Source organism: Gymnoscopelus microlampas (genome assembly GCF_963454915.1).
Source record: "Gymnoscopelus microlampas genome assembly, chromosome: 1".
Classification (NCBI taxonomy): Eukaryota; Metazoa; Chordata; class Actinopteri; order Myctophiformes; family Myctophidae; genus Gymnoscopelus; species Gymnoscopelus microlampas.
In genome coordinates this window covers 15,097,892-15,124,803 of record NC_139962.1, presented here as the reverse complement: position 1 = coordinate 15,124,803, position 26,912 = coordinate 15,097,892, and the positions used below count along the sequence as shown (strand labels likewise).

General features: G+C 39.9%; 2 protein-coding genes across 2 annotated transcripts; one reads left to right on the top strand and one right to left on the bottom strand.

Annotated features, from left to right (window-relative positions):
• Nucleotides 1-1,310: 1,310 nt before the first annotated feature.
• Nucleotides 1,311-9,847, top strand: slc24a5 (solute carrier family 24 member 5; the record flags this gene model as incomplete). Its single annotated transcript, XM_084049348.1, has 9 exons — nucleotides 1,311-1,470; nucleotides 2,533-2,712; nucleotides 3,184-3,267; nucleotides 3,864-3,967; nucleotides 4,359-4,459; nucleotides 5,328-5,611; nucleotides 5,832-6,038; nucleotides 7,555-7,656; nucleotides 9,107-9,847. The coding sequence occupies 9 exons, from the start codon at nucleotides 1,311-1,313 to the stop codon at nucleotides 9,427-9,429; spliced, it is 1,545 nt and encodes a 514-aa protein (XP_083905474.1). The 3' UTR covers nucleotides 9,430-9,847.
• Nucleotides 9,848-11,195: 1,348 nt separating this feature from the next.
• myef2 (myelin expression factor 2) lies at nucleotides 11,196-25,596 on the bottom strand. The gene is made up of 17 exons (XM_084065863.1): nucleotides 25,403-25,596; nucleotides 24,316-24,536; nucleotides 23,500-23,552; nucleotides 22,452-22,459; nucleotides 22,263-22,356; nucleotides 21,979-22,170; nucleotides 20,723-20,876; nucleotides 20,580-20,629; nucleotides 20,421-20,481; nucleotides 18,623-18,718; nucleotides 16,796-16,840; nucleotides 16,626-16,697; nucleotides 14,394-14,489; nucleotides 14,064-14,126; nucleotides 12,815-12,978; nucleotides 12,526-12,577; nucleotides 11,196-11,578 (listed from the first exon to the last, which is right to left on the bottom strand). The coding sequence occupies exons 1-17, from the start codon at nucleotides 25,534-25,536 to the stop codon at nucleotides 11,415-11,417; spliced, it is 1,719 nt and encodes a 572-aa protein (XP_083921989.1). The 5' UTR covers nucleotides 25,537-25,596; the 3' UTR covers nucleotides 11,196-11,414.
• Nucleotides 25,597-26,912: the final 1,316 nt, after the last annotated feature.

The following is a 26,912-nucleotide window of genomic DNA, read 5'->3' as shown; positions in this document are numbered from 1 at the left end:
ATCACATACACCTGTGCACTGCATTGTGTCGTGTACCTGACTGTAGCGACACTCACAGACAAACACCACAAGGAGGAGCCATTCACCCACTCGTGTCTTACATATGCCTATAAATTGGTCAATAAAAGTATATAGCCTCTCTCACCTGTTTGTTTCTGTGTCTCATCCAGTATGCGAGGTCAGATCAGTTAACCACCACCTGCGAGCAGTGATATAACTCCAGGTCATTACAGCACATGATTCAAACAGAAGAAGTAGGAAACATTTATAGTCCCTTTCGGAACTCTCAACTCTGTACACAGGGTTCCGAACACCGAACTTATTTGTAACTCTATGGTTCCGATTCCGAAAGGGGATATAAACATGACTGTTTAAAAATAGTAGGCTAATTATAAACTTACCACTTTCCATCATGCCATCATCATTAAAGTATGTGAAATGTAGGCTACATGAACCGATGCACCCACTGGTCCATGCTGTGCCCAGCTCTATGTTATGAAGAAGGGAGCACTAGTTTTGAGGCATGCCTGAACACATTCCTGGGACCCCCGATCCCCCCCCCCCCCCCCCCCTTATTGGTTACGTCAGTTTGCGGTTTGAACTTCAACTTTGTCTTATCTTTCTTCATTTTCTTTTCGCTATGAGGCCCACACTCACATATGTAGTAAAGTCAATAGACCGTTTTTCACATCACTTAAGGGAATATTTCACTTTCAAATAAAATAAACAAAAAATATATAATATATATATATAAGAAATAAATGAAAAAAGTAATGGTAAAATTGCGGCCCCCTCACGCATTAAAGGACAGTCTAATGTGTGAGGGGGCCGTGGTTTTTCCATTACTTTTTTTTCATAAATGTAGCCTATATATATTTTTTTGTTAATGTTTATTTTATTTGAAAGTGAAATATCCCTTTAATACGTTTGAGGTGGCCTAGCTTTAGGCTAAAGCACATGGACAGTCCTTCCCAGAATCCCATAGGATCAGAGCAAGAACACCTTTTATGTGTTCTGTAATAAGTCCATCCTAATGTCCTGTACCAAGGGGTATTAACAAGACTGAGTGTGTTCAAGCCAAGCGGAATGCATCTCGTGATCCTCCATTCTTGGTAGAAGGCTAGCCTACAGACCTTTAAAAGATGCTTCCCCCTAATAATCCCCTTTGCAGCTCGTAGTGTGTAGTGGTAGATGCAGGTTTTTTACTGGCAGCTGTTTTAATGTTTGCCAGGCTTTTTGCTTTACTGTACAGGAACAATCAAATGAGTCCTTAAGACAAATATATATATATTTTTTTAAATCAAATAATCATGAATCAAGCGACATCACCTCCGTACAAGAAGAGAAAGGATTTTATACCTTATTTTTTGGGTTTGACATTAATTTCTTATGGGACAATTCATCTCGTGTCATTCACTGCAACATCATCAGCACAAGCAGGCCGGTCTAGCAGGGTGCGAAGGGCTCTTGGTAAGATTGTTTATGGTGTGAATAATAAATTGTGCCTTTTAAAGTACATACTTATGTTAACCACATGCTATAGCAGGACTATAAGTCCATGGAAACTTTTGCTAGATCTGGAGTCCTTTCTTGGAATAGCCTACCTTTAACAAGATATAGCTTAGTGGTGGAAAATTGTACTTAAACAAAAATTACAGTACATTTACTAAAGTACTGTACTTAAGTACAATTTTGAGTTATTTTTTACTTTAGTGGAATATTTCCAATTTTCTGTACTTTTACTTATACTCCACTACATCTGAGAGGCAAATATTGTACTTTTACTCCACTACAATTATTTGAAAGCGTTAGTTACTAGTTACTTTGTAGATTTTGATTATTATTACAAAACAGATTAACCACTTGAGCCCTAAATACATTTCAGGCATTTGAAAATAGCTGATCTACAAGCTCACAGTGCCTCGGGATGAGACGCATTGTGAGCTTGTAGATCTGCTATTTTCAAAAGATGTGTATACATTTGAAAACTTGTGAAATGGGACATTCTGCACAATGAGTACTTTACATTTCTGGTACTTTAAATACATTTTGATACCAATACTTTTGTACTTTTACTCTAAAAATATATACATATTCCAGACTTTTACTTGTAACAGAGTATTTCTACATTGTCATTGCAGTATTGATACTTTTACTAAGAGTACTTTTTCCACCACTGAGCTTTCTTCTCTGGTCCTGTGTCACTCACTATGTTGAACAGACATACATTATGAATCTGTATCTGTATTTATATGGGACTGAAATTGGTTGATCTTGTTTTTTTGTTCTGTTTTTCATTTGTTTATCTTAGATATTTTTTAGTTAAAAGTGAAAACAACAACGAACTAACTAACCAAAAAGTAACCTATGATAAAGTTTTTTCTTTAAGTGTGTCAGTGTTTGTGACTAATCCTTCTTCTAATTCACTATAAAATCCAAAATAATATTGTGGTTGTAAATCAGCAACAGGGGTTTTGTTAATTAATTTTCTAGATTTGTTTAATTTTTGTTGCCATGCTGCTGTTATTTCAGAAAATGAGACAGAATGCATCTCACCACAGTCATCTGAGTTTCCTGAGGGCTTCTTCACAGTACAAGAAAGAAAGGATGGAGGACTTGTCATATATTTCATGATCATTTTCTACATGTTCTTAGCTGTCGCAATAGTGTGTGACGATTACTTTCTTCCATCCCTGGAAGTTATCAGTGAGCGTAAGTAACATGCACTATAGTAGCCTCTATTGTACATAACTTGACTATAAATAATACTTATTATTTGGCAGAACATTATACCATATATTCCAAAGCATGTAGCCTAATAAAAATATAGTCTTCAAACGTACAAAATGTGCCTTTACTTTCGAGATGCCAATACATACAATAATTCAATTCCATCTTGAATTGAAAGTTTTAACTTTCAGTAAGATTACAGTTCCCTCAATGTATTTCTACCTATACGTAACTAACCACATAAACCTCCAGCGTCGCATTGTGAGCTTGTCGATCGGCTATTTTCAGCTAAAGCTTTCCCCACAATAACAGACAACTGAAAATACACTAGTATTGAGCCCTGAGGGTCTCCGCTCTCCGGTTACCCATATGGGGTTTAATAAGCAGCATGTAGCCTATTTCTGGCAATGGTTATAACGGCTACTTGTATCAACTCATTTGTGTCTCTCCCAGGCCTGGGTCTGTCTCAGGATGTAGCAGGGGCTACATTCATGGCAGCTGGAAGCTCTGCACCTGAGTTGGTCACAGCCTTTCTGGGTAAGCAGCATCAAATACTAACAACAATTACGATGAGCTCCAATGGCATCAGTGGAATCAACATTTAATTTAATGTATGTGTTTATTTGGGAGGGACAGTATATTAACAAACAGAGCATTCAAATACAGCACAGTATTCACCTGTTTCCTAGGCTTTTCACTTCCTGTGTGTGTTCCACTTCCTGTCGATTTGATCCAATGAAATCCAATGAAACTGGTCAGATGACTAATGATATCCAATGAAATCCGACAGGAAGTGGAAAACACACAGCCTAGGAAACAGGTGAATACAGTACAGTTAGAATGTGGTGTAAAAATAAAGGACTTAGTCTCCTTCAGTCTCCTAGTCACCCTTAGTCCCTGACATATAACAATAAAACAAGACAACATTGAAACCGTCTTTATCCCCTACACAGTAAAATCTGGAGTGTTCATTTAACTCATTCATGTTATTTTTAAAAGTATTAATTAGTTATATATTCTGATAGTAAACGTTGCTGAAATTGGTTAATTCTGTTTAGATCCTTCATGCTGTAGCATTTGTTAGCGTCATCGTTAGTACCTTGTCTTAGACCAGATGTTGTTTTGTTCATCAGGTGTTTTTGTAACAAAGGGAGATATTGGAGTAAGCACCATCGTGGGATCAGCAGTCTACAACCTCTTAGGAATCTGTGCTGCCTGTGGACTTCTGACCTCTGCTGTATGTTCTCAATCTCTCTCTCACTCACACACACACACACACACACACACACACACACACACACACACACACACACACACACACACACATTTATATCCCTATGGGGACCGAAAAAGTCATTAGAAGCCCATAAACCTTACCCATAAATGCCTAATCCTGCAACACCGAACCCAACCTGAATCTTTTACTTAACTTGCACACGTAACGTAACTTGCACACACTGACACACGCAAGTGCACGCACCCACACACACAAAATTATGAGAAAGATTGCCTAACAATAAAACATCCAAGACAGTGACTATTTTCTAGGTCAAGGTGGAAGGATCATTGTGTACATTTCATTGTGTGAACTGTAAATCATAATATGGAACTGTGCAATTTCCTCTCAGGCGTGTCACCTCACCTGTTGGCCACTATTCAGGGACTGCCTGGCCTATGGCATTAGTGTTTCTGCTGTTATTGCCATCATTTCTGATAACAAGGTGTACTGGTGAGTGAATAAATCATACTCACAGTTGCACAGTATAATTGCTTACACTATCCACACACACATTTTGTGTTACAGCATCATAATGTATACTGTATACACTAGCTAGAGCAGCACAATTTTGTTTGTTATGATAAAGGAGAAGGAGCTTTTTCATGTTATTGGATGATCACCCTGCCCACAGCAATATGTAACAGTTTTTTTGCCCGCAAGAAGACTACCCAGCAAGCACAGTCAGGACCCGGACCAATCAGTGACGTCTCGATTGGGGCTAGATCAAGTCAAACCAAGACAAGTCAGATCTGGCCCAGAATATCACCTGATTTCAACCAAAATTAATCCTGACCACAAAAACGTCACTTCCAGGACGTCATCTAAACACATTTCTCTCACCCAAAATTGCTGTCCAAATGTCCATATGATGTCCCGGTGATGACGTCCTGTAAATGACGTAAAGATCATCCCCATATGGGCTGTGAACTGGCCTAGTCCTGAACGTCACCGGGGTGATGACCGGGCGTCATCATAACGTCATCATGACGTCATTGTGCTTGCTGGGTAGGGAAGAAATCATATTTTCATGAAACTCGAGGGAATGATCAGTAGGATGCTCTGAAAAGATTATTATACATTATTATACAAGAGGTAGAGAGAATAATACCTGGGCACTTCAGGAGAGACTACCCAAATAAAATATGGAGCACACGACTGGTCTGCACGTATTTGTTATTTTGCAGGGTTTTTGTTATTTCGACTTGTCTTCCTCAGAGTATAACAAGAGGTGTTGGTGTGTACAGGGTTTGCACCACAGGTGCATTAGTTCAATTTATACAGTCTCGCTCTCAAATTATTATTATCATTAATTTTGTAGGTATGATGCTGCCTGTCTCCTGCTGGTGTACGGGGTCTACATCGTGGTACTGTGTTTTGACCTCCGCATCAGTGATTTTGTGCTGAGGAGGTTCAGCCCTTGCTGCACCTGTCTGGGTAAGATGTCTGGGGAGAAAATAGAAACCCAACCTCTGATTGGCTGGAATGATGATCCCAGTCTCAGGGTCCACAGACGATCTAGAACAGACAGCGGAATCTTCCAGGATGACTCCGGTTACTCCCACCTCTCCCTTAGCCTGCACGGCCTGAATGAGATTCCTGAAGGTTAGATGGCAACTTAATACTGTACCTCTTGTCTGCCTTTATGTCTCCACCAACTAGGACATTAGTAGTGTAATGTCTTTGCTGGAAATACTCAGCTTACAAGTTAAGCCTAATTTTCAGTCGAAAGTCAGTTATTCTTGGCAGGCGACATAGCCGTACAAGAAAATATTAATTAGGCTCTACTTGTGTCTGTCTGTCCCACTGCCTCCCCATTTTACAGTACATAAAAGCGTTTTCGCGATGCCTGAGCACGACCTCAAGCGGATTCTCTGGGTCCTGTCTCTGCCTGTCATTGCCCTACTCTTCCTCACCATCCCTGATTGCAGAAGGAGATTCTGGAAGCCGTGGTACATGATAACCTTCCTCATGTCAGCTGTCTGGATCTCAGCGTTCACATATATACTCGTGTGGATGGTCACCATTGTTGGTAAATGTATAATTTTGTTTTAACCCATTAAGACCTGGGACGCATCTGTGTCACTTTGTCACTGAGTGCCGCGCTACGAGCTTGTAGATCTGCTATTTTTGAAAAATCAAGAAAATGTGTGCAAATCTTTGAATATATATATTTTTAAAGCGAACATTTGTAACTCAAATCTTTGCTTCTGGGGGTCCCTGAAACTCAATATTTTGAGATGGGGGTCCGCGGCCAAATACATGTACATTTTGGGGTCTTTGACATGAAAACATTTGAGAACCACTGACATAGCAACATGTTTTTAAAAAAACAACTATTAGGATTTAGAAGACATTTTGTAGAATCGGAACCTCAGGCCTATGGGTTAATCAATCATTCTGTGATGATCATTTTAATGAATTCTCTCTCTAGGTTTGAATTTATTAGACATGACATCTGTTTTCAACCTTCAGGACATACTTTGTAATTTCTCTGTTTCCCTGCAGGACTATTTGTATAAAACACCTTTATCTCAAATGTATTTCTCCTCGAGTGTGTCAGTCACTCACTAAGTCCTGGAACCCCGGCATTACGGCTGCTGGGCTGCATGTTTGAAACTTCTGGGAAACATATTTTATATTTAGAGTAGAATCACATGTTGGTCTGCTGGGTCATTCCTGAGATGCCTTTGTCCTGGAGAGTTAGGGGTAGTGTAGCTCCAGTGAGCTGTGTGTACACTACGCAGGCATCAGTCCAGCAAGCCACAGTAGGATTAGGGCCTGCCTCAACCCCAAGGCAACACAGTCATGTGAGCCGAGGGTTTGTGTATGCTGAACAGTCATGGGTGCTGCAGGAAGAGTCAACCTTCCAGTACAAGAGAAAATAAACTGTAAACCTGACCATAAGATCAGCCTGGAAGGGCAGCCTCATCATGTGACGGTAGTAGAGCTATTGCAATATAATGGGATTATTATTCCATAGTCGTCAGAAAGGCTCACATGGAGAAAAGTCAAGTCGTATGGAGGGCAGGGGAGGACAGGGTAGAACAGGTAGGCTACTATGAATTCCCAGTCCTTGGAAAGCATCAAAGCAATAGTCAGTAATGGTATTTGATTTGTGTTTTAGCATTGTTGCCTTTTTGGGTGCCTGCAGCACCCAAAATGGAACAATGGACACTTCTTGAATAGGCACACAGCATGTACAGAGACTTAAAATGTCGCTTTTAAAGGGAGGACCAGTAGTTGGTGTTGAAATAACATATCTTGAAAAAATATAATTTACCATATCGTCCATTTTGACGCTTTTGCATGTTTTCTTCTTCTTAGGCTCCACCCCCTTTCGACCATTTAGCTGTTCTTATCAATGATGAACAAAACCTCCTAACTCCACTTTTTTTTTTTTTCCTGAAAAATGTACATTTTGGAGTTAGCTGGTTGCTGCTGGACAGCAGAGATATGTACCATGAGACTATAATAGCTGAGCTTATCTTTACCCAGCTCTATTTTGTTGTTTTTTACTCAGACTGTGTGTCTATTTTTGTGTACAGGAGAGACCCTTGGCATCCCTGATACAGTGATGGGGCTGACACTGTTGGCTGCTGGGACTAGTATACCTGACACTATAGCAAGTGTTATGGTGGCTAGAGAAGGTAACAGTTTCACTGTTTAACCCATTTTACATTTCAGTTTTTCAGAAACCTTTGGATTTAGTGGTGTCAAAGGGGTCTGAAATGGGTGCCTATTTTGGCACCAGTCCAGAGTAGGTCTGAGCTAGGCCAAACGGGGCCAAACATAATGACTGATCACTCACTGACTTTTTATTTAGACCAGGCTTATTGTTGTAATACATTATGATAGATTATATTGTATTATAATCACTGTTATGATCTATTGTAGTGTATTGTAATTATCATGGTAGTAATACATAATAATACTTTATATTGTATCATAATCACGGTTGAAAAATTGTGAATAATGTAATTTCTTTTACACATATCTTCTCTTCTGGGGGTCACTGGCACAAAACATTTTCAGATGGGGATCCGCGGCCAAATACATATCAAGTCTTTGGCACAAAAACGTTTGAGAACTACTGATTTAGAAGGCATTTGTAGAATCTTGCCTCGGGTCTTAATGGGTTAATCAGCACTAAATTATAGTAGGAAGTCCTATTTAGACTAATTAATGACAGGCCAAAACTGATTGAATTTTTTACTCTGACAAAAGTGGCTAATTATGAACAATGGAAGTGCTATTCAGGGGGATTTTATTTTGTATTTTATGTTATTTATGCAGGTTAGATGGGCTGAGCAGCCTTGATACTGTAAAAACCCTGCTTTAACTTCTCAGATAAATTCTCATCTGGTAGACAACCAGTAGATGGCAACATCATTCTTTTATCGCTGAGCAGCACAACTGAAGCAGTTGCTCCGTAAGTGCCTTGCTTAAGGCCAATGTATTAACAACTAAGAGTATCAAAGTCTGTTGTCAAACCACACACCCGGTCATAGAGCAATATTCCTTTCAAAAATTCCATTCACTCAAATAATGTAATGTAATGAATTGTTTAAAAAATGTATAAAGTATCAAAATTATATAGTCTGTGCATTCTGTCAGGGAGGTGGCTCTGTATAGTTTATTTTGAGTTATTTGATAGTGTGAGATTTGTATTCAGGCTTGTCTATTTGGGTAAATTAGTACTTTTCTGGTATCAGTTTATGCTTGGTAACAAATCATATGCGTAAACAGCACCTGGACTACTTATTTTTGGAACACCAAAGTTAATTAAGTGATAAGGAAAAAAGTCCATGGGATTTCTGAATGGAACATTTTATTTATGAACTAGGGTGTATAGACTTTAGGACTCGTTTGCCCTATTGATTAATTTCACTGGTTAAGATTTCCACACTCAATCTCCAAGCTCCAACCAGGTAATTTTGGGATAACTTAAAACTAATCAAACCATTCTCTAAATTGCACCGCAGATGTACAGTGTAAAGCCACATTTATACAGAAAATTACAGATTGTCAGTATATGTTATGCAGTAATTGTAGGTATAATATAAAAATGGCTTACACATGCTGTTATCTGTTCCGCAGGGAAAGCTGACATGGCCATGTCCAACATCGTGGGCTCTAATGTGTTTGATATGCTGTGTCTGGGACTGCCCTGGTTCATTATGACTGTATTTGTAGACACTGTTAATCCTGTAGAGGTCAACAGCACCGGGCTGGTTTTCATCTCATCCACACTCCTCCTTTCCATCGCCTTCCTCTTCATAGCAGTCCATGTCAACGGATGGAAGCTAGACTGGAAGCTGGGAATCGTTTCACTCTTCTGCTACATTCTCTTTGCCACCTTGTCCATCCTGTATGAGCTCGGAATTATTGGAAATAACCCCATCAGACTATGCAGTGACTAAGACAGGACCAGAGCGAACCATACCAAGACAACTAAAGCAATAATCCACAACACTGACAGTTAGGGGTGCCGGTATAGCCGAGTGGTTAAGGCACATACCACGTAGGCGCTGATGCCTGACAGTGAGTCCCAGGTTTAATTCCAGACCCCAGCAGACTTTTGCTGCATGTCACTGCCCGACTCTCCCCGTTTCCTGTGTCATTTCACTGTGGACTATCAATAAAGGCAGAAAAAGCCTAAAAGAAACAAAAAAAAAGTGTTAAACCAAAAGAATCTCCTATTCTTATAAAAGGAACCACGGTCAGCGGTTATATCTTATAACAAGAGAAGTCTTAGGATAATTCCTTTTAACAGGTCGTTCATGAAAGTCCTTGCGGTTGTTGTTTCCAATGAGAACCTGTGAGCAATTAGGGGTTAAGAGTCTTGCTCAGGGACAAATTTCATTTCATCGACACATATGCTGACCTGGTCTGGAATCGAACCTGGGGCAACCAGGGCCTCTGGCTCCCTAGCCAGGCTCACTAACCATTCAGCTATGGCCGCCCCTGTGTCTTTATATATCTATATATATATGAAGTCTCATATATACTATAATTGTACACACACCTGTACCATCTTAACACATTGATTGCCAAGATCGCATTGATGCGTTCTTTCATTTTTGGGGGAAAATTCCACAAGGGGCGACCTAACACAGCTTTAGAATGATCGATCGTCACTCGTCAGAGAAGTAGAATGTGGACGTGACGTTGTTCCAAAAAAACAGGAAGCCATCCGCTTCTTTTCAGAAAAACAGCTGTAACTCAGTTTCTTTTTTTTTGCATTGAAAACCACTAGTTTTCACTGGGCCGAAGCCCCAAAATGGCGGATCGTGGTTGGAACGTTGTCTTTCCTATGGATACACAGATCCCTCCACTAACCCACGAGGACTATTTTGTTTGTGTTTTTGGGACACAATGTCGGTTCCCCGGCGTTTCAACTATCATCGGATTGAGGTAATTATACGCTGGCAAGGGGATAGAAAACTATGTTTAATATCTTGGCAATCAATGTGTTAAGATGATCAAGTTAAGTATTGCTACAGTAGTTTCATTTGAAGGACTTGCTTCAGGAATAGACCAATAGCACATGACTGTCTGCTTGATGAGTGAATGACCCAAAACTGACCAAGTGAACTCAGGAAATAATAAAAATGTGCCCAATAAAGTCATGTGATTTGTCTCTCTCTTTCAAGTCAATGAGTGAGAAACACATAAAAAAGGAGGGGGGAGTATCACCCAAGTAATCCTCATAAGCGTTTTATGAGCAGACTGCCCTTGTTGTACTTAGGAAAGGTGGACACAGAGCCATAAATAGAGAAATCCCAAATGTTCCCATTGCCTTATATTGCCTGACTGGTCAACATACTGTAGAAGGAAAGGTGGACACAGAGCCATAAATAGAAAAATCCCAAGGTTTCCCATTGCCTTATATTACCTGACTGGTCAACATACTGTAGAATGAATGACTCAGGATCCATGTTGTTCAGTCCCCTATCCTGTATCACCATGTTTTCATTATGGTATGCAAATGTCCTGACATCTATAATATAAGGTGAATACATATTTCAGCATCAAGCGTGAAGCACAATTTGATGCTCTACTATATCAATCAATACAACAATATAACATAATAGTTGGATAACTTCATCTTATGGTCAATAAAAATTATGCTGGGACGATGACTAACCAAAAGACTTTGATCTGAGAAGAGTTTACAAGCAGCCGGTTTAAAAATTAAAAGGTTTATTGATCAAATAAATTGCCCCACAAATTAAAAAGGGTTTACAAAACAAAGATACAAGAACAAAAACTGACATATAAACAAAAGTTTGGAAAAGCGGTGGACAAAATGGAGATATGGAATAAGTGTTTTTAAAACAAAACAAAACCTCATTGGTGAGGGCTTTGAAAGTGATCGCCCGTTCCTCCGTTACTCCCGAGGGCCCTAGGCGTTGCGGTCTATACGGACGTCCACCTCTCTACCGTTTATCTTCGTTCCATTCATCATCCTACAGGCCTGCTCGGCACTCTCCGGAGAATCGAACCTCACCGTCCCACAGCCTTTGGACTTTCCGTTCTCCATCTTAATTTCTGCAAACATCACCTGGCCTGCAGCGCAGGGGGGGGAGGGAGGAGAGTAGATGATTCAATTTGCTGAACACAGGTGGTTTAACCCATTCAATCCGGGAATGCATCTGTGTTACTTTAGATTTCTTTGTCTATTCAAAAATAGCAGATCTACAAGCTCGTAGCGCTCATGCCGCGCTATGAGCTTGTAGATCTGCTATTTTTTTTAAAGCCGTTTGAATAAATATTTTTTAAAGCGAACATTTGTCAAATCTTTGCTTCTGTGGGTCCCTGGAACAACATATTTTACAAATGTTTGCTTTAAAAAAAAAAAAAAAAAAAAAAAAAAAAAATTAAAAAAAAAAAAAAAAAATTAATATATATATATATATATATATATATATATATATATATATATATATATATATATATATATATATATATATATATATATATATATATATATATATATATATATATATTTTTTTTTTATTTTTTTTTTTTTATTTTTTTTTTTTTTTTTTTTTTTTTTTTTTAAATAACCATAATGAAGCATTATGGTTATTTTTTCCCTTATCATCCAAAAATGTCCGGAAAAAGTGGCCATGCCAAGAAATGTATATATATATATATATATATATATATATATATATATATATATATATATATATATTCAAAGATTTGCACACATTTTCACGAATTTTCAAAAATAGCATATCTCCAAGCTCATAGTGCGGCACTCGATGCCGTGCTATGAGCTTGTAGATCTGCTATTTTTGAGTAGCCAAAGAAATCTAAAATGACAGAGGTGCGTTCCCGGATTGAATGGGTTGAAAGAGCAGCTAAACATACATCGTGCAAGAGTGGTTCTTTTGGTCATCTTGTGATCTCTGTGTCAATGTCAGCGGTAACGGAGTCAATGTTTGAGTTTGAGTTATGCAAATGCATCAACGTGTACAGATTCATGTTAGATTGAGTAGAACACATACCACAGTGGCTGAAATTCTCCTTCAGCTTTTGCCAAGTGAGGTCATAAGACAGCTGTGACAAAGACAAAAACAAGCCTTAGAACATAGTAAAAGATGGCTCTACACTTGGAATCCTTTCACCTTTCGACTAGACCATTTGACTAGACTAGACTAGACAACCTCTTATTAACTCATGTGGCCATGCTTTAAGTTAGATTCTATTCGAAACCACATGCAGACATTTCTACACTAAAAAGGTATCCTACAACGTTAGTTCTAGTCCAAACCATAGAGAAATATCTCCACCTACATTTCGCGCAAAGATTTGACAGCCTCCCTTGGATCCAGAGCCTCTGTCAACCATGCCACCACCCCCATAACCTCCAAAGCCACGGTTCATCTCCATTCCCGTCATGCCCATACGGTCAAAACTGGACCCCATACGGTCCATCGCCATATTTCCCATTCCACCACCTACAACAGATACACACACTCACAATAAGAGAGCATCTTCTGTGTTCTGTATAGAACACAGCACTACCCTAATTTTTATTTCAGTATCAACCTGTCCGCATCCTTACATTAAATTACACATTTTTACTATTTTGAGCTCAACAAGCCATACCAATAATGCTGTGTAAAAAAACATGTGTGAATCTTGTTGTCACATACAGTTCAGTCCAGCATGGCTGGTCATGGCTAGACACACTGAATCCAATAGTTGGTGCTGACTTGGAATCAGCTACTATTGACATAATGTCAAGTCATGAAGTGAGGAATATTTAGAAGATAACCGTTACATTGTGGACTCCTGTATTCTAATATTGAGTCCAAGCCCACAATGCCTTAGCAGACACTGAGAACTGAATCATATCAGCATTATGGTTATTTTTTCCCTTATCATCCAAAAATGTCCGGAAAAAGTGGCCATGCCAAGAAATGTAATGATAAAGTGCTGCTGACGTTATCAACACAATGTTAGATAACCAAGTGATGAGCAAAATATTCTTTTTTATATTCAAGCTTTCTGCCAAGTCATCTGTAGCTGCTGAATATGGACAAAAAACGCTTTCCTTTCACATAGCAAGCAGAATGTAGAGGAAGAACCATTAGCCTACTCATCCAACGCTAAGGAAGACTGGGCTTAATGGATTAATCTGATTGATCTTAAAAGGAATGAGACATTTTAAATTAGGCTTGGGTTTGCATGTGTTAAATACTGCATGCTGTGAATAAGGTTCAGTGTGATATCCACAAGACAGGCAGGCGAAGTAAATTAAACAGAAAATACATGCTAGCAGGATTTTCACTCAAAACTAAGCATCTTGTATTTTAGTTTGTCATGTCATTGAAATGTGTCCATCTCCAATGAACAGCCAGTTCATTGCTGTGATATGAACGGATAACCAGACTGATTGCATCGCTCACAAGTTCACCGTACAAAGCAAGTGCACAAGGCAAGTTCACAGAGGGCTCTTGTGTATTTACGGGTGGGAGTGAATTGATGATGTGGCAAAGATTAAAAGGGAAAAAAGTAGCTGATGATATGCTTGATGTACCTAATCCAGTTCCCATATGCCCCATGCCAGCATTGACCATGCCTCCTCCAAAACCTCCACCTCCTAAGGGAGAGAATAGAAGCCAGCACACTTTAGTTGAAAGGTAATACACAGCAACATCACACAACACGCAACATCGCAACGTCACGACAGTCAACCCAAAGATCTGGCAGCCCACACACGATGAACAACTCCCGAACCGTCTGCCAGACCACATCCAAGCTTTAGAAATACCAAAACATGCATAGTTCTGCTGTGGTCTGTGGTCATGCCATTCAGTATGAACTGACTGTGAAGTTTGCTTGAAGGCATGAGTTTCACTGTACTCACCCATTCCACCGAATGAATCCCCAAACCCTCGGTTCATGGGCATATCACCGCGGCCAAAGTCCCTGTCCATTCCACCCATCCCTGACCTGTACATATCTGATCACAGACAGGAATAACAAAGTGTCATGGCTACACACATCTTTACACAAATTCATGCAAAACCTTAAAAAGGAGCACTAAGAGACATCTTAAGAAATGAGTGTGTGTGCATGCGTGCGTGCATATATATATATATATATATATATATATATATATATATATATATATATATATATATATATATATATATATATATATATATATATATATATATATATATATATATATATATATATATATATATATATATATATATACATATATATATATATATATACATACATACATACACACATATATATACACACACACACACACACACACACACACAGAGAGGGAGAGAGAGAGATCCTTTAAATAGAAGTGAGAGAGAAAGAATACAAAAATGTCTTTAATATGATTTAAATACTGTGGTGTACATGAGATGAAGATTCAAATTATTTTGCAGAGTGATGGCCTCTACAGACTGAATGTAGCAACGGCACCCTGCCTGCACTGTGACATTTTCTGCTGCTGCATCCGGCAAAGCACAGCGCAGAGACGCCCACGGCGAGTTCAAAGTCCAGCCTTGCTGAACTTTGACCGCTATGCGCTATGATGAATAAACATTCAGACAATAGAAACGAGGCATCCAGGCAGGCACGGAAGGGGAATTGGATCCAGTGGATCATGATAGAAATAAGTCAGACTTTGTGTTTTCTCCTCGATTGCTTTTAACCAACATGTATGATTTGTAGGTTTTAGGTCTGAATTAATTTGAGAAATAAATGAAAAAAAGATTTTGTGTATCTGAATCATGGATGTATTAAAAGACGTAATTCCCTGAATTATTTGACATATTTGAACACGTTTGTGTTCATATTGAGACCTCGGCAGGAAATCCTTCTGTTGGAAACAGCCTGTTGAGAAATCAGTGGCTAAACATCCCACAGAGGGAAATTCTCATCTGTTAGTCTAGGACATTTTGTCTGTACCATTAAAGTAACGTGCGGCTGCTATCATTTATGTTTGGGGTCTGAGGTTATCAGCACCATAGTAACAGCAGGCCACCACCTATTACAAAATGGTAACTCTGTTACATGAGCAATTTTGCGGATATATTTTAATATATAATGTATCCATTTTTGTATCCATTTTTATTCACAAAACGTTCCAATGCATATACGGTGGTCTGACAATGCATATCAATGATGTTCAATTATTACCCGCTGATCCTTACCCGTTGTTTACTTTACAAATATTTACATAACGTAAGGCTAACATTAACTTAAGTCAGCTTAACCCAATTCACAATATCAACTTTCCAATTCCCCCAGCTGTTTACCTTTGTAAAGGAGTTCAAAGAACGTCCTCACTTGAGGAACCAGTCAGACTGAGTGAGGAGGGGGAAGGAGAGGGATCAAATCAAGTCTTACAGTCGATTTGTGTGTTCTGTGAATTAATAATCATATCGTAGAACAATTGTCCCTTCAGGCAAAACGTGTGGGCAAGGAAGTAGCCAAACGGGTGCAAGCTATTTGTCTGACGTATGGGAGATACATTAATAGCGCCTGTCCCATTGGCTGCAAGCACGCAACTATATTGCATCCTAGTTGATCATCTAACCATGTAAACCATGCAGTGTCTCTTCCAGACATAATGACATAATTATGCATCCACAAGAGAGGGAGAGATGGACAGAGAGAAACAGAGGTAGAGACCAAAAGAGAGATGGAGAGATAGAAAAAACAAGAATGACAGTGTTCATTTATGTTTTAATCTGTTATTATTGATGTAACTGTAGTGTGAATTTATGCTATTTAATGTTGTAGTTTTCTTTTTAATATGATTTGTAATATGTTTTTGTGTGGAAACCAGTAAGACAATCAGAATTAGCTGATTGCCACGGCATCAGCTAATGGGGATCCTTTTCAAATTAACAAATAAACAAACATTTAAATCCTTTAAATGCTTGCCGGAGGGTGAAGGGTAGCGTGTCTGTGTCTACTTTACGTTAGCGACGTTATTCTGTTCCGTGACTGGAGCTCTTACGCCTGTTCAGTATGGGAAGGCATTGACATTGCAGACTCCCCTTTAACTTAAAGGACAGCCAATGAGGAGAAAGTCAAGAAAAAAGTGGCCATGTTTCCTTACCTCCCATCCGGCCCATGTCTCTGCCAAAACCACCCATGTTGCCCATGTTATCCATTCCACCAAAGCCTCCACCTGCAGAACACATCCGTTACAAACAGTCATCTAGCCTTTCCTCCAAAAATCAAAAAGAGATGACCAGCAAATCAGTGCAAAAGGTTGTCGATACCCACCTCCAACTCTGTTCATTCCTCCATAACCTGGCCCGGCATCCATGCCTAAATCAAAAATCCAGTCAATATAAATATACAGGGATTATCTTGATGTAATTGGTCCTCACTAATGCTCATGATATAATTTTACCATTTCTACTGGTGTCTCAGAGGAGGGCTGTGGTCAGAAACCCCAGTGACATCATCGATGGGGAATCCAACCTAATGCAGGCTTTCTATTCTTGGAAAGTTACCATGCTGTAATGGAAGCCTTTGTTCTTGCGTTAATAAAAAGAAAAAAACTGAAGGCTCCTATGAGACACAGACCAAATACAAAAAAAAATTGTACCATTTTATTATGAGCATTAGTGAGGAACAATTATATGAATATACAGTAGGTTGAAAATGGGTGAAGTCGTCCTTTAAGGCCAGTATTTCAGTTTGTGGGAATTTTACTTGCCGTCTGATCATTCACGTTATCAGCATAACCCACATTCAAGGTGCAGCAGGGTCATTCGACACGCCAGGTAAGAATGACACGAAAGACCCGACGATTCAACAGTTTACACATTAACTAAGCATTATGTGTTTTCTGGGGTATCTTGAGCCAGGAATGCTTTTTCTTATGAATTATATGGTGTTATGTAGGCTTAGACTGGCCAGGGACTTCTATGAGTCACTGAGCTCCACTCCCCTCCTCTCCCTATCTATCTGTTTGCATTCATGCCCCATAAATGCTGCTGTTGTAGCTAACGTGACTTCTTCATCCGAGTTTGTGTGCTTTCTCGAGGGTGGGTCGAGGGTTTCTATGGACTATGGCTGCGGACTGTTATCATCTCTGCCAGGCCTAAGGCATGGCGAGACTATGTTTTGCACCCTGTTCTTCTGTCCTTCCGTGTGTGTCTGTCTGTGACCAGCTTATTTCTGGCACCGTTGGCCCGATCGCAGCAAAACTGTGCGCTCCCTGGAACACTCCCTGGATAACAGGGCAGAACCTCTGCTCCGAATTGTTCAGATCTGCCTGTTATAGCGCCACTTTATTTTGTCCAAACATCACGCAAATCCGTACACAGTATCTCTATAGTCATTAAACCAAACAAGTCTGTCAGATCTTTCATATTCCATCCTGATTGGCCAAGATTGGCCTCCAAAGTTTGCAGGAGTGGTCCGTTTAGAACAAAATGCCTCAAATCATGAACACAGCGTGCGATTGCCGTGAAACTTTGCACGCATATTGCAACTATGCCAAGGAAGAAATGCCACCCTACATTTTTCAAATCGGCCTTATGGTGGCACTATAACAGACCAATTCGCGCTTTTACCTATAACTCGGCCGATCGACGTGAAACTTTGCACGCTCACTCCCTAGAGGCCAAGGAAAAACCTCTGCCCTGTATTTCACATCAACCTTTTATAGCGCCACCAGGAGGGCGATTTTTGCTAAAATATGTTGCGGCTATTAACGTTTTGAAACATTCAATGATTCTTAAAGTTAGGAATAAGTATAGGGTTAGGCATAGTTTTACTGAGGTTAAGTTTAGGAATAAGGTTAGGTTTAGGCATAGTTTTACTGAGTTTAAGTATAGGAATACCTGGTGGCGACCGTTTCGAGGTCGCCGGATTTGACTGCGTCCGACTAGGTTGTTGTACTGACCGCTCTTGTGTTCATTTAGTCTTGCAACACAATATTATTCTAAAAGACAATTTCCTAGACCTGGAATAAAAAATGAGCCACTAAAACAATTACCCAAATAAGTGCCCATTCACCTTTCAGAACACAACAAACATGAAACATAGAACTACTGTGTTTTTGTATGGTGTGGTATGTGGGAAGATTCTCTGACTGACCTCCAGGCCCCATGGCACCTCCTCCTCCAGACAGTCGGTTAGGATTAATAGGCTGCCCACCTGGACCCAGGCCCATACCGATGCCACCGAGACCCCCTACACAGACAAGAAAACTTGTGTATAGTAGGAGGGCAACTAATGATTATTTCATAATGAATTCATCTCTCAGTTATTTGCCCAATTAATCTTGCTCATCACAGGTTATTTCATCCAAAACAGGCACCTTAATTTTATAATATGGAAAAGGGTTGCAGATAGCATATTACATTTCTTTTACATTATACATCAGGGGTCGGCAACTGGCGGCCCACGGGCAAGAAGCGGCGCCCCAGAAATAATATCTGGCCCGCCAGATTATTTTAAGAAAATGATTTTATTAAATTTGTATTTTTTAATTCTACATTTTATTTTACAATATTAGACTTACAGTCACGTTATGCGGCATCATTAAAGCTATAATGTCCAAATATAGAATTTATCCCCACCTGAAGAATGCTTATTATACTTTAATCCACGTTGAGAGTGATTGCTGCTTAAGCCGCGGAACGGCCCCACTGTCACACAGCTGAGCTGACTCCTGCTGCTGTGTGCACAAACTGCACTGTCAGTGCTTCAATTACGCTTTCCTGCCTCTGTCTTTGGTGGAAAGACCACTTTTGAAAGTGCCATGATTCGTCTTGTGGTGCCGTATAAAATCATATCGGGCAGCCAACACTTTACTTTATTGCACAACACAACAGCTTTTCATTGATGGAACCAGGTAGGATGAAAGCTGGAATGGACAGCAAACTTGTCCATTCCTCTCGAAATACCCTGTCAACTTTCCTCTTTATGCTTTTGGATAGTGGCATTTTGCCGATTTAAATGTTTGGCAAACTCAAGCAGGCTGCACGTATAGCGGAGCACACAGACCCCAGCTGCAGCCAATCAGTCCAGTAATGACAGCCCAGTTTATGCTCCGTTTTACAATAGTGTCGGGTCCCGAATATATCCAACCTATAAGCTCACATTGCGTCGATCAGCAACGTGTTGTGAGCTTGTAGATCTGTAACACAGAAGCCGTTGTATGATTATACAACGGCTATGAAATTATACTTAACAATGAAATGTGTTTCATGTCTGTGAGGTGGGTTAAATAATTATGAGAATAAAAGTAGCCTATGTCCATAATTATTATTAGAATGAGTTCAGCTCCTCCTGGTCAGTCCATGAATTTATTATTCCCAATAATGTTAAGGGGGAAAACAGCGTGTTCGCAGTTTATTATGCCACCACAGCTCCTTTATTTTTTCATCCATTAGCTTCATCACAAATGTATGTTTTATAAGGCAGTAACAATTGATTGTAACAATCAATTTCATAAAGTATACATTGATTATTTTGTTCTGGCCCACCATCTAATGCCTTAAAAAGAATTGGACCACGGTGAAACTTATTTGCCGACCCCTGTTATCATAAATCGATAAGCAGATTATTCAATTACCTCTACACTACCTCAAAACGTCTGTTTTGAGGTAGTCAACATTTTTAAGCATGTTGCACAAATTCATGAAATATTTTCTGACTTTCCTACTTTAACATAGCTAACTCTCACATGTATCATTGTGCAGTAATAACATCGTTCCATTTAAACAGGTCTGACAAACACCTGACTGCGTGCACGCGTGGAGTGTCTCAGGCAGCTTTTGTCAGATTTAAGAAGGGGGTCTCCAAGTATAAAAAGGTTGAGAACCACTGTACTAGGCCTTGCTTTATAATGAGTTTTAGTATCCAAACAGTTTGAACACAATTTACTTACTTGGTAACTGAGGTGCTTTTTCTATGTTACGGAAATCATCAGGCACAAGAGATTTCTCATCCTAAAAAAAAAGCACATCAATGTTGAAATGCATTTTCTCCTTGTTTCGTACCACTGCTATAGAATGATAAATGAATAAATACACATGACATGTCATACCATTTTAACATGCATTTGTCTGTCAAACAGCATCTGACCGTTGAACATGGCTGAACGGAAAGTCAAGGAGAAAGCAGCTGAAAATGTTTACATCTGTGGGTCAATGCATGCATTTCAATTGTGGTATTTGAGCTGTAGGATACATATGGCCTGTACAGCCTCCAGTGGCTGCTCAAAGGTAACCGTTCCCATCCCTCTGCTCTTGCCATCCTTGTCCTCCTTCACGTCAGCGCGCTTCACCACACCAGCCATGCCAAACACCTCTTTCAACTTCTTCCAACCCACCTTGAAATCCAGCTGAAATTCAAGGAACCATCATTATAAACATTGGACATAGTGTTATGGTTACCTTGTTTCAGAGACAAATGTTACCTATACATGTATACCCTATTCATTGCTAACCTGATTAAGGCAACACTCACATGCATGATTATCAGTGGTCATAGTCAGTGTAACTCAATGTAATAGTTTTCAGCTTCATCTTGTGATTTTGTTGTTTACATACACCTGAAGTGTACATGTGTCCAAAAGGTAACTAAACTGCTTCCTGAGCAAAGCCCTTTTCAAAAGGATTATGCAAAGTAAATCTTCTTCCGACATCAAGACAGCAGTGGGCTAATAATCACAAAGCAACCTCTGACAATTTAGACCTGAGGCCGATTCTGAAAACGCGTAAACTAAGTTGTCTGAAATACTTGTTATTCAAAGAAAGTACATCAGGTCAGACCTGATAAAGACCCACAGTGGTCGAAACCTTGTTTGAGAACTCTAAATATTCTTTCTACTGGGTGCTACAGTGTGCAAACTTCCCTTCCTTTCCTCCAATGTACGTATTGTTGTTCAGCACCTGAAAGGTTTTGTTGGGATGTGCGTGCTTCCCTCTGGACTCTATGTACATTAAAGATTTGACACAGATGATGTACCGGCTTTAACGGTATAACAACGTATAGGTTTAACAAGTCTGAACGGGTTAATGGATCCCAGGACCCAAGACAGTAAGCCTAGATTACAGATGGAAATCAGGTAATTTTCCATACCAAAGCACAGCTTTAATTGTACCATCACCTCAAGCTCATTATTTAGAGCAAGGGTGCTTCAACGTTTTCAAGTTTTTTTTTAGTCTGCTCTTTTTTCCCCTCTACACCTATAGCCTCTTTGCCAAAAATAGCCGATCTTCAAGCTCTCAACGCGAGGCGTTGAGAGCTTGTAGATCTGCTATTTTCGGCTAATGTTCCCCTCAGAAAAGGAATTCTAGGGTTCAAGTGGTTAATGTAAAAAAACTAAATCCTATCACACAAAGATTTGGCGGACCCCCTATAGTAGCTCCCTGGGGGTCACGGACCCCCTGTTGAAGACCCCTGATTTAGGGCAACTGGAGTAAAACATATTGTGTGCTCACATTGGCCACAAACACAGTAGTGCCCAGACGCCCAGCCTGCAGTGAGTTGATGACCTCTGGTGGGATGTTGGGGTTGTTGGCAATAGAGTGAGGTACATTCATCCCTCCAGGCATACCGTCCTGCCCTCGGCCTCCCTGGGGAACACCCCCCATACGCTGCAGCACGCGCCGTGCATGTTCCCCATCAGGGTCCTGGTGTGAGAAACGCATTGCAGCTCAACTCAAATGAAAGATGCTCTTGGCAGCTGCTTGAATGTCAAAAAGGTGCATTCACTTGTCCCTACCTCTTTGATGTTGAGCGGCCTTCCACTTAGGTCATGCTTGTTCATGGTATCTATGGCCTTCTTAACAAATTCTGCATCTTTAAACTCCACAACACTGGTGAGAGAGGGACAGCATAAATATAAAGAGTAGGGCATGTAGGCTTATGATGTTAAATCTAGATATTAAAAGTATGTGAAACGGTTTCTTACCCACAACCCTAACAAGCAGCATCGTTGAGTTCAGGAATCAACATATATCCAGAGTAGAAGGAATAAATAAAAACGTTAGGATCAAATAAAACATATGAACAAGTCTAGAGCTTTATCAACTTGTCTAGACACGTATCAACATGCTTCTAGTGTTTTGTGAATCTATACAATGTTGTTACTCTTGTTTGGGTGCCAGCTTGTGCTAGCAGGCTTTTGTTTGTGACCATGTATTTTGAAAAGATCATCAAAAGCCAGATGAGTACAAGTTATTGACATTATCTATAGCATCAAGAGTGTTGACATATCACAGCACTGGTCTACAAAAATAGATGATCAGTAGGGTTAGAACAAGTTTTAAGTGCACATAATATCAAACAATCACAATAATGCAACCTCATTGAACATAGTCTACTTGGTTTGAACAAATGTACAATGCAACAAAATATCAATTCAATAAAACAGAAATGAACTAAATTTTATGCATTTAGCTATTAGCTTGAGAAAGGACCAGTTTTGCCGTGACATTACATCAAAACAGTGTGCAGTAACTTCTGTATGGTTTTCATAAACAGCTGTAGAGCAAAGAAAGTAGTTTTTGTGGAAGTTAAAGCTAAAATAAGTCAAAAGAAAAATAACCGTTTTGTTCCTTTGAAAAGAGAATTGTGCCATATAAAATGACAGAATTGTAAATATCAGAATTTGAGACAGCGTCATGGTCAATCAATATGACAAATCACCTCAAGCCACATTTCCCTTTGGAACATGGCCAAAACGGACAAACTCTGACACCAATTGAAGTGACAACAGCAAAACAACGTTGCACTTTCAGATAAGTTCGAGTTAGGCTATTTTTTCCAGAATCAACAGGACAAGTCCCTTTCAAGTGAATATCAATCTAAAGCCAACTATCAGGCTCTAAACACAACCCATCTCCAATTCGGTAACATAGACAGACCCAAAGGATCAGTACCTAAAATAACACTGGTTGATTAAGGAGACTGCGGAGGGCATTTAAAACCTCGTGCAGCAAGTTGACCACATCACTTACCCTTGACTTTCCTTCTGCATCCTTAAAGAGCTCCACGTATGTAACCTCACCAACTACATGAGACATACAAAGGAAAAATACCAAGAGAACAAAGGAATTTAAGTCACCAGTCTTCACTGCACCGTTGGCCTTGGCAACGCTGCTACAGGCGAAGATGTCCCATTAATGATCAACAGTCAGCCCAGACCAACATCCCACCAGACAACACCATGCCTTTCTGGGCAGTGACTGAGAGCCCCCACAGGCCAAGGCCAAAGAAAAACACAGCTACAGTTAACCTGGGAAATTCAAAAGGCTTCAACATTGATCAGTGGGTCAATAAAGTTCCTGTTGTTGGAATTTCCCCGGTGTCCTCTCACCTTCCAAAAGTCACTTCAAGACCCAGTGGTTCAAAAGTCATTGCATTAACAACAGGTTCATTCATACAAACATGGTTCACCTTACAACAGATGCAACAAAATCATACAACAACAGTCAATACTACTACGGCTGGTCTGAGGTTACATGTAGGAGCTTACAATACCATAAAAAACAAGGAACAAAATAACTAAGAGATTCTTCCTTTCTCAAAGACATATCAGACCAATCTAAACTGGGGTCCACCCAATGAGTATGAATAAATCCAATAAGCTAAGGTCACACTATTACTACGTCCGTGTTTTCTTCACTAAGTGCATCCAAAAGGAGGTAGAACATCTAGTGACTACTGTAAGCGGGTTGTTCCATCTTGTAACAAAGAGGAGAGGTCAAGACCTCCTGGTCAGCTGAAGAGACAGAATGGGAAAACATTTTCATCCCAAACACAGCAGGAATTACCTTTCTCACGCATTAGGTCTTTAATTGCCTGCCACTTCATATCATAAGGGATATTGCTAATGAACACCCGGTTCCCATGAGCAGCCTTCTTGTCTGCAGCAGCACCACCACCGTGTTTGTCTTTGTAAGGATGGTAGCGGTTCCCTCTTCGGCTCCCAGAGGTCTTCTCCTTCTCTTTAGATTCAGACTTCTCTGTGGGGGGCACAGTCTCCTCAGCTTCTCTACAAAATGTGTAAAACAAACGTCAAAGCCATTCTTAAGATTTCCAATATTACAATTGGCATTCCATCCATCATTCACACTTCAGCCGTGCCTGTTATCTTCTTTAAAACATCAGCTGAAAACATATGTTAATGTCATTTTACACTTAAATCTATTTTACTCCATTGTTTGTTTGTCATTGTTATGCCACTGTATATGCACTGTGTTACACTGTAAATGAAAGTGCTATATAATTACAAGTATTACTAGTAATACTATCTGAGCTGCTAAAGACAATTAATGGTTGATTGGAGTGTGCAATCATAACATTGTAATTGTATGGGACGGGACCATGTACAGAGGTAAACATAAATGTTACCATTTGATGGTTTGTATCAGAGTTCATAGCATTGTTTCTGCTGTCCACTAATGCATTCATTGGGTACTGTAAGCACTTTGTAACATTGTTACTAGTTGTAACAATCCCTCACAGCTTACTGTAACTGACGTCGGTGTTTCTACAGACTGGCAACAATCAAACCACATAAGCACTGTCTGTCTGTAGTCCAACACTTGAGCCTGATGCTAGTAACTTGGTGCCTTGTCAATGCACTGCACTGCGATTCAACCAAGTAGCAGGTATTAGCATTTAGCTTAGCAGGCATTACGAAAGGCAGGTTTTTATAGTGAGACTCTAACCGGTTATTGACACCATGGTAAGCAAACACTCAGAGCATCACAGCGTTGGGTAGCCTGGTATAGCTTTGGGGCCTTATTGCTAACGTTAAGCTAACTACCCAGGTCTCCATCTTAGCTAAGGTTGGCTAGCTGTTAGGTACCGCATTGGCACTGGTCTGGCAGGGCAAAACAACACGGTTACACTTACGTTTTCTCTCCATTGGTGGTGTCCTGGGGGTCCTGATGGTCCTGGGGAGGCTCGGGCTCCTCGTCTTCAATCTGAGCGGGTTCGGTAGTTTCCTCTTGACTTGGCTCATCATCAAGGGTTACAATATCTTCCATGTTCAGGTTTGTTAGGCTCGCAGCAAACAACACAACACAATGCTCCTGTTCTGTCCCTGCGCAGTTCAATCTCAGGAGTCAATGAATTGGACAGCAACCAGTGTTGCCAGATTTTGTGAGAGAAATAAGCAACCTGGTCTATGAAAACAAGCCCAAAAGAAGCAGGCCACAGGAACACATTTGAACCATCATCTATTTGAAAATAGCAGATCTACAGGAGATGCGACGCATTGTGAGCTTGTAGATCTCCTATTTTCAAAGACACATTTTTTAAAATAATGTTTTTGAAACATTTTAAAAACACAAATGGGGTCCCTGCTGGCACAACATATTAGGCCAAGTTAAGTAGGCTACATGAAAAAGTTTGAGAACCACTGGTTTATTAAACAACATTTAGGAAACAAGCCCAAATAAGCAACTACACTTTAGAAACAAGCCTAAAAAACGCAACTCACAACTTACATGCAACTTTACAGAAAAACAAGCCCAACGTCGCTTATAATAAGCAGACTTGGCAACACTGATTGGACAGCTACCGCGAGATTTGGAAAGTGTTGCTAGGCAGCCCACAGACACTGGAAGGAGGAGGCTTCCGGTCCACACACCAGAGTTCACATATCAGCGCTCGCTCAGCTATTATTTATTCAAACAATAATTGAATATGGCAAGTATAACATTGACAAAATAAGTAACATAACACAAGTTTGTAACATTATTTACATCAGTATATCAAACTTAATGGGATCCTTGATACAGGCTCTGCCATTTTAACATGGATACTAATAGCTTTAGACCTGTTGAATGCTGGCAATCAAAGACCAAAGTGCAGCAGCTAGAACAGTGGTTCTCAACCTGTGGGTCGGGACTCCCAGGGGGGTCCCCACATGATTTTGGGGGTTCCCCAGATAACAGTAAAGTGACAATTTAAGAACTTAAGGACCTTTTTAAGACACTGAAAAAGGAAAAAGAAAGAAAAGAAAAGAAATTAAATGAAAACAGACCATTACTGCATCAAAAGTAATCAAGAAACTACACTATAAAAACTGGTCAAACATTGGCCAAATTGTCAATATAAGAAAGAGGCAACAATTGTGAAAATAGCCGATCTACTGTACAAGCTCACAACGCCTCGCTGTTATTTTCACAATATTCATCTGTGGAACCAAAGATTTAATGCCTCAACTCCTACATTTCAAGTGCTTGTCAGGGTGGGGGTCCCCAGTTCACATATGATTATTTTGGGGGGTCACAGCCCGAAAAGGTTGAGAACCACTGGCCTAGAAGAACTTGGTCTCTGAAACTGTGCAGTGACCATGCAGCCTGAAGGCATTAAACAACACCGTTAAAGGCGTTAAGGTTAGGGTTAGTTACTATTT